The sequence below is a fragment of the Sesamum indicum genome, linkage group LG9 (genome assembly GCF_026168435.1).
Source record: "Sesamum indicum cultivar Baizhima isolate 11 linkage group LG9, ASM2616843v1, whole genome shotgun sequence".
In the NCBI taxonomy this organism is placed as follows: Eukaryota; Viridiplantae; Streptophyta; class Magnoliopsida; order Lamiales; family Pedaliaceae; genus Sesamum; species Sesamum indicum.
Window position 1 is genome coordinate 15,927,681 of NC_142665.1, and position 9,102 is coordinate 15,936,782.

Below are 9,102 nucleotides of genomic sequence, written 5' to 3' on the forward strand. Positions count from 1 at the left end.
CATGAATTGTTTTCCGTAGAAAATAGCAATATTATATTTTTAGTCCTATAAGATTGGGAGTTTAACACTTTTAATACCATATTTAACGAGATTTTTTAAAATGGTTTCAAAATTAAAAAAATTCGATATATATAGTCATCTGGTTTACGGAATTTTCAACAAAATTGAGAAAACTTGACATATTTAGTATTTCACTCTATGGAATATATGGGGCTAAATGTGTCAATTTTATTATTATTATTATTATTTTTTATTTTGAGATTATTTTGAAACGATATCCTGACATCCGTATATCCAATAAGTCTAAAACTTTACCAAGTGTATTTTATTGTAAGTTTGATCATATCTAACAGTCTGATCTGAATTTTGATGGTCCGGTTAATCCATATTATTCAACAATGTAAGATGATAGTTACATCAATGTAATACTAACATTTATAAATATATAAATTTACTGTAGATTGTGAACATATATTAATCTCAATTATAAAATATTTTTATGTATTTTAATTGCATTATTTCAGATAATTGATACTTTTCTATATTTTGGTATATTTATAATATAGTAACATTATACAATCTATTTTATTACTTATAAATTTATGTAAAAATTTGGTGGTTCTCATAATTTAATATAATAATAATAATAAAGAAAACTACTTGAGCTCGTCAGATTGAGCTCGAGCTTGAGCTCAGCATATAAGAGTCGAGTTCGGCTCGAATTCAACTCGTTGCAACCCCTACCTCCGACAATTAAATTAGATTTGGTATAGTAAAATTTATAGAACAAGGAGTTTAACTAGTTGAATAGGGCACTCACTTGAAAGTAGGTAAGTCGTTCTTCATGGGATGCATTTGGGAGTTCAGGTTCTGTAAAGTGGAAGAGCTTTTTCTTTTTAAAAGGTGTATTGTTGTTTAAAAACTTAGAATTTATATTAAAATCAAAACTTAGGAATGTTTGCAAGAAATAGTGAAAGTAGGAAAATTTAAATGGCAAAATTATATTTTTGGTCATGTAATTATAGATTATTAGTATTTTTTGTTTGGTAACTTACTTTATTTGCACGTTTAGTCTTTTATTTTTGGCAAATTCAGTTCTCAACATCTAATATTGGCTATTTTTCTGGCAAATTTAGTCATGTATTGATAATTTTGATTCCTTTCACGCTGGAGTAAATTGCATTTTTGATCCTGTAACTATAGGTTGTTAGAATGAAAATTGTCGATACATGACTAACATAGGGAGAAAAGGATCAATGCAAGACGTTCGAAGTTAAATTCGTTAAAAAAAATGACAATATGTGCAAATAGAGTAATTAAATTATATGACCAAAAGTACCAATGACTGATAGTTATAGGACAAAAAAATAAATTTTGAGGACAAATGAGTTCTAAAACTTAATCAGCCAAAATTTATTTTTAGCCCTTTATATTGATAGAATTGCACCAGATCCAGTGCCATTAATTCATCCCAAATTACCTCACAAATTATGAAATTATCAAATTTTTTTAAAAAAAATATTATTTCCAGATGGAACATGTGAAAATAAGTGAGCATACTGTAGGTAAGGATTAACACTGTGATTGAGAAGGTAAAAATGTGGGATAATTTCACTTTGCGTACTCAAAGAACATCTTTTTTTCAATTTGAGTACCTCAGATTTTGAAGTCATTAGATTGGGTTTCAAAATTTTTAATTTTTATCCACTTGAGTACTCTCCGTAAATTGACCCAATTTTAGAAGGAAAATTAGGTGGGAGCTTGTCTATGTAATGGCATATTTGGCTGTCATTTTATTCAACACATGAAAAAAATTTCTATTTTAATTCATTTCGATTTCAATTTCAAAATTGAGGACATTAATTTAAAATTAATATATATTTAATCCAATTTTTATAAAGAAATACCAAATGATTTGTATATAAAATATTACCTATGAAATGTATAAACTATGTAAAATTTTAACACAATAGTTAAAACTTTCACCATTCTTGGAATACATAAGCAAATACAACTAGGCTCACACAAAGAAAAAAAAAATTATATATATATAATTAGTGACAATATTAAATATTTATAAAACGTCAAATAAGCGTAAACCACCATGCCGCCTCCATCCTAGATCATTCTCTTGGCAACCCTAACCTTCAATCCATGCCTCATGTAGAGGATGACGGAGCAATTAGGCGCCACGCGGTGGCCCTCCACCACACGAACTTGATAATTATGGATGACGGTGGCGGCCACCATTTTCATCTGAGTAAAAGCCACTTCCCTCCCCAAGCAAGTCCTTGGACCGGCATTGAACGCCAAGAACTTGTAAGATGGCTCGTGCTTGATCGTTCCACGTTCAGATATCCATCTCTCTGGCTTGAATTCTAAGCAATCCTTGCCCCAAATGGACTCCATCCTCCCCATTGCATACAAGAAGAACATCACCTTCATCTTTGGGTGCACGTAATGCCCGCTAGGGAGGATGTCTGGTTTCATAGGCTCCTTATGTTGGAACGGGACTGGAGGGTACAATCTCAATGCTTCACACATTGCTCCGTGCATGTAAACCAACTTATTTATCTCGTCAATCTTGAAAATTCGCCATTTATGGCTTTCTTCTGAGGGATCACAAATCGAGCTTAGTTCGTCCCTGATCTTCTTTTCGACTTCAGGATGTGTGGAGACCAACCACATAAACCACGTCAGAGCAGAACTCGTCGTGTCACGCCCTGCAATCATCAGGTTCAATATGGTGTCCCTCAAGAATTTATCATCACACTTCAAATATTGGCTTGGAGCATCATCTCCTCCATTTATGTAGGATGTCAGCAAATCAGCACCATCTTCCTCTTCATGATCCATCAACTTTCCCCTCCTCAATTCCTCCCGTTTCATCGCAATGTACTTGCCGATGACGCTGTCCAAGACTCCCCAAGCCTTGCTCAACTTCCGCTCTGATCCAACCCCAAGCCACCTCTGCAGCTTCCACACCCTGTCAGGTAGCACATGGCGCATGAAAATAGCTTCTTCAGCGTCGTCCATGGCTTTCGAGAAGGGAACATCAGGCAAATCCACAGACAAACACCCTGGATCATAGCCAGTAACCAAAGCACAAGTCGTGTCAAACGTAAGCCGCTGGAACAAATCCTGTAAATCGATCACCTGTTTCTCTCTACAAACCATCTCAAGAACCGAAACCAGGCCTTTCTCCACCTTCTCAAAGCTGATCTTCGACAGGCACCGGTGGAACCGCTGGTGGCCGATCAGGGCCCTGGCCGCCCTCCTCTGATGCTTCCAAGAATCCGAGTCCGCATTGAAAATCCCTTCCCCCAAAACATCAAACATCTCCCTGAATACCGGGCCTTTCGGGAAATTCTGGAAATTTGAACTCATTATATAGTGCACATCGGCAGGATTTGCAGTGCCAAGAATCTCCATGTTCGCAAACCAAGGTCCCTGGAAACGAAAAGTCCCCCGTCGGCTCCGCCGTAAAATCTCCGTGCAAGTGTCGTGAATCCGGTCAACGTGCAGCAGAAGCGTCGGCAGCATCCCCATCAGCGGCCAGTTCCAGCCTATCATCCGGCGATTCCTCCATGCCCACAAAGCAAAAAACCACGAAACCGCCAGGAAAACTTCGAAACACATTACCAATATTTCAGACATCTTGATTTTCACTCAGAAACATAAAAGACCAGCTGCTTCCAATATATATTGAACTGATAACCACACGTGTCGTCATCTAAACAGATTCAAACAACTCAAGGGCTTTCGTTCTCTCTGTGTGTGTGTGTGTGTTTTGAACCAAAATCTTGATGATTTCTTATCGGCATCTCATCTGCTAAACTACTACCAAACCCCATTTGGACATACGCTACTAATAGCTTCTGGTAGGCGGGTGAAAGCTTAGGCTGCATTTACATTTTCATTGTTGTAAGCTTTGTCTGTTTCTCAACCAGAAAGTAATGGCGGATGCGTCACTGAGTTGAGGTTTTCCAACAGAAATTGCTCACCCTCTAAGTTTTTGCATCTATCTCTCGGCATCTATATATATACACGTCCGAGTGCACAACTAGTCATCATTTGCGAAACACAGTGAGAACAGGAAAATTATAGCAATTTTAATGCTTTATGTCAATTTGGCTGAAAATCCTTACTAATCAACTATGTCAATATTTAAATTAGTACTTTCGGTGAATTTGATGGCGCAACAGTTCAAAATATATTTTTTTTTCTTAACTAGTCATATTATTAAGTGGTAATTTTCTTTTTGTCAAGTCATTTTTTAAAAATAAAAATGTTGATTTATCATGTTTGATTACGTGGAATTTTCGAAGCAAATTGCCAATTAGGGACTAAAATTACCAATTTTTAAAGTTACATAATGAAATTGTGAATTTTAATTTAAATAGGATCAAAATGATCACCGCTTTAACTTACAGGATTAAAATTATATTTTTCCCATAAAAGAATTATGGCTTAGGATAAGTGATAACTTTTCTAAAAATTGAAAATAAAAGTGGCGAGCGTTAATTTGTAATAAAACTGTGTTTGCAATAACTTATATTTTTTGGGGTGGAAGTAATTTATAGAAAAGTTGTAGGCTGAGTGGTAGCAATGAAAGTAATTTGGACATTTTTGAAAAAAAAAATGAAAAGTGAGAAAAAAAAATTAGAGTTGTAGTGTTTGAAAAAATAATGTAACGCTAACAATTTTATTAAGAAGATGCAAAAATTGATAAGTATCTATTTATAATTTTTGGCTTAAATTTTAGATGAATAAATGCTTTTGTGAAAGTGTATAATTTTAGAAAACATAGGTAAGTGATTAATGATGGGAAATTCTAACTCAGATCGAGTTTTGTTTGGATTTGAACCAATTATATAACAAGTGTATTGTGTGATTAATATACAGTTAAAAAAGAATGACTAGTCACATGCCAAGTGACACTTGTCCTGTGATTGATTTAATTCGATCAAACTTAGTTTGAATCATTTTTCTTGATTAAAAGATAAAAGTTGGGAGTATTTTAGAAGTAATTATAGTTATAAGTAAAAAAAAATGATGTAGAAGTGAACATAAGCAAAAATAGTATTTGTAAACTCATTCATTAAGGGTAAATTATATTTTTGGTCTCATAAGTGAATTTGTTTTTAATTTTGGTCCCACACTCATATCAATTCGCACATTGAGTTTTATATGTGTTTGAGGGATTTCTGTCCAATTGATAACGGCAGCTGCTCTCTCCGTTAGTCAATACAATAAAAATAAAGGTAAATTATATTTTTGGTCCCATAAGTGGGAAAAGAAAGATAAAGAATAATAGAAAAAAAGATAGAATTGAACAACCGTACGGGCATCATTTTTTGTGCATTGGGGATTTATTTTTATTTTTGGTCCCACACTCATACCAATTCGCACATTGAGTTTTATATGTGTTTGAGGGACTTCCGTCCAATTGATAACGGCAGCTGCTCTTTCCGTTAGTCAATACAATAAAAATAAGGGTAAATTATATTTTTGGTCCCATAAGTGGACCTGTTTCCAATTTGATCCCACACGTAAATGTGCGAATTGGCCTGAGTATGGGACCAAAATTGAAAACAGGTTTACTTTTTTCTAAAAGAAAATTCTAAAATAAACTTACACCCTTCCAAAAATTCATTATTTACATCTGATCCCCTTTCATTAGGGTTTAAACGAAAAAAACTTACTTTAACAAAAAAGTTACATAAGTTTTTAATTTTGCTTCTCATTTAATATTTCCATATAATAATTTTGTACTTATAAAAGAAAAAATATAATCATGGATTGAGGTTAACATTATTATATTTTTTTTCTTATAAGTACAAAATTATTACAAGGGATTAATGTTAAATGAGTGATAAAATTAAAAATTTATATAGTTTATTTTTGCTAACTTTCATCCAAACCTAACGGAAACGAGTCAGGTGATACAGAATTTTCAAAAGGGGTGTAAGTGTAATAACCCAAATTAAATATGTTTTGACGGTGAAGTGCAAATACTTCCACAATTAATTGCCTTTTCCGGGAAAGATATTTGGTATATAATACACAAATACTTTAAAAAAATATTTTATACAGTGTTCGATACTTGTCATGATACAGACACATCTTAGACATACATACGATATGTGTCGAATACGGCAATCGCCTATTAAAAAATATATAATTATAAAAAAAAAAAGCAAATGACATGGTGTCCGACACGTTTTAGGATGCACTAGGGACTTTTTTTGTTGATAATTTTATTTGTGTTGTGGCTAAGATAGAATAGGAAAAAGAAAATTTCACTTTCCGGATGAAATTAAAATGTATCCGCTATGTTCGTTTTCATTTTCAAGTTATTTTTTGGATGAGTCAAAACGTACCCAATATTTATTATCATTCAAAAACACTTTATCTAGATGTTTTTAACTGTTTTAGCATAAATACATATATATATACATAAATATATATAAAAAAGACACGATTTGACAATGAATAGTAATTTTTGTCTTCCAAAATACAATATTAAACATACAATATTTGTTTTAAATTATCTCCAAAAATAAATCCAAACATACATACTATCTCTAATAAACACTTATTTATCTTTATTTTTCTCTTTTTATCTCCACAAAACAAAACAAATCACACCGAAAACGAATCCAATTTGATCATCTTTCTCTCCTTTTCTGTTTTCTCCAATCTCTCTTCCGCTTCTCTTTCATTCAATCTCTTCCCCATCAGCTTAAATGTCTCGTTTGATGAACCAAAATTGGAGTCAGTTTTATTTGTTGATGAAGTTACAAAAGAATCTAAAAATGATTTAATTAATTTGAATAATTAAAATATTTTATTGCATATTCTAATTGAAGACTGATAGTCATTTCCTATTTAAAATGAACTGATTTCGTGTATATTCTTTAGGGGAATTTATTCAAAAAATTAGAAAAGTAACGTGTTTTGGAAAAAATTAGAAAAGTGGCAACGCGGTTACTCACTGTGGTGCCACAATTTTTATTTAAAAAAAAAAAATTTCTATGTCACTGCGGTGACATTGTTTTTTATTTTTTTATTTTTAATGTGTCACCGCGGTGATAAATTTTTTTTTTTAAAAAAAATTATTTTATTTCACGATGAATTGCTGCTAACTTCTCGTTAAAATTTCAGCATCATCACGGCGAGTTGTCAACCATCAAATGTACCGTTCGACTCTCCTTGATGAGACGAACATTTCCCCACAAACAATTTCAAGTTTTATCAATTGTAAACAATGAATTTTTAGCACGACCACCGCACCTTTCGGCCATCGGTTCGCCGCCACCGGAGCAACCCACGATCCCGGACCCCCACCACTGGACTCGCCTCGACCTAACGGTTCTAAGGAGACCAACCTAGTTTAATTTTATTAAATATTTGTTGAGACATGAAACTTTGAAAATTTTTCCGCCGAAAATTCGCGCTGAAACTGTTTGCTGCCATTTCTCCACCATCAGGACGAATTACAAATTAAGACCATAGCTGTTCGAATCCTGTCGTCCAGACGATTCCAACAAGACCAGTCTTGCTCAATTTCATCAAGTATTTGTTTGTTCAATTAAAATATATATGTTTTAAAATAGTTATAATTTTATTAAATTTTATTTATTAATTAATAATACTATTTATAATAATTAATTAATTAATAATTAAATTTATAATTAATGAATAATACTATTTATAAAAATAATTAATTAATAATATTGTTTATAATTAATTAATAATTAATAATTAATAGTATTATTTAGACCAGTCTTGTTCAATTTCATCAAGTATTTGTTGAGAATTGAAAATTTGGAGATTTTTCCACCAATTCGCTGAAACTGCTTGCCAAATTCATTTTCTTTTTTTTGTTTGTTCAATTAAAATATATATGTTTTAAAATATTTATAATTTTATTAAATTCTATTTAATTAATTACAAATAGTATTATTAATTAATTATAAATAGTATTATTAATGAATTATTTATTATAAATAGTATTATTAATTAATTATTTATTATAAATAGTATTATTAATTAATAATTAATTATAAATAGTATTATTAATTAATTAAATAGAATTTAATAAAATTATAACTATTTTAAAACATATATATTTTAATTGAACAAACAAATACTTGATGAAATTGAGCAAGACTGGACTTATTGGAATAGGCTGGACGACAGGAATCGAACGGCTATGGTATCAATCCGTGATTCGTCCTGATGGTGGAGAAATGACAGTAAACAGCTTTAGCACGAATTTTCGATAGAAAAATCTTCAAATTTTCATATCTCAACAAATATTTAATAAAATTGAACTAGGTTGGTCTCGTTAGAACCGTTAGGTCGAGGCGAGTCCAGTGGTGGTGGTGGTCCGTGATCGTGGGTTGCTCCGGTGGTGGCGTAATCGACGGCCGAAAGGTGCGATGATCGTACTAAAAATTCATTATTTACGATTGATAAAACTTGAAATTATTTATGGGGAAATGTTCGTCTCGTCAAGGGGAGTCGAATGGTATATATGATGGTTGATAACTCACCATGATGGTGCCAAAATTTTAACAAGAAGTTGACAGCAATTCATCGTGAAATAAAATAATTTTTTTTTTTTATAAAAAATTGTCACCGCCATGTTGAACCGCGGTGACACATTAATTTTTTTTTTTTAAAAAAACAATGTCACCGCGGTGACATAGACAAAATTTTTTATTTTTAAATCTAATTTTTTTCAAAACACGTTACTTTTCTAATTTTTTTTCCTGCATTTTTTAAATAAATTCCCCTATTCTTTAAGTCATGAATTTATTTTGATTAAGAATTTGAATATATGACATGCTTATTTTATGTAGTATCTTAATTTTGAATTTTTATTTTTCCTTCATGATGTTATATATTTTAATATTTCTCATTACATATTTCAACTTTATGAGAATATATATATATATATATAATATCTATATATTAGGGGGTTGAATGCATTTTTGGTTCCGTAACTTAATTAGGCCATTTGATATTTACGTTCTTTAACTTTTTAGGATAACAATTAATCCTACATCTTATTATTTTAGCCATTTTTATCCT

General features: G+C 31.7%; 1 protein-coding gene across 1 annotated transcript; it reads right to left on the bottom strand.

Annotated features, from left to right (window-relative positions):
* Positions 1–1,973: 1,973 nt before the first annotated feature.
* LOC105178319 (alkane hydroxylase MAH1-like) lies at positions 1,974–3,920 on the bottom strand. Its single transcript, XM_011101784.3, has one exon. It carries the CDS (start codon positions 3,655–3,657, stop codon positions 2,119–2,121), a length of 1,539 nt encoding a protein of 512 aa, XP_011100086.1. The 5' UTR covers positions 3,658–3,920; the 3' UTR covers positions 1,974–2,118.
* Positions 3,921–9,102: the final 5,182 nt, after the last annotated feature.

What these genes read in the sequence shown, in the direction of transcription:
- LOC105178319 (XM_011101784.3), bottom strand. Translation starts at nt 3,657, where the DNA reads ATGTCTGAAATATTGGTAATGTGTTTCGAAGTTTTCCTGGCGGTTTCG.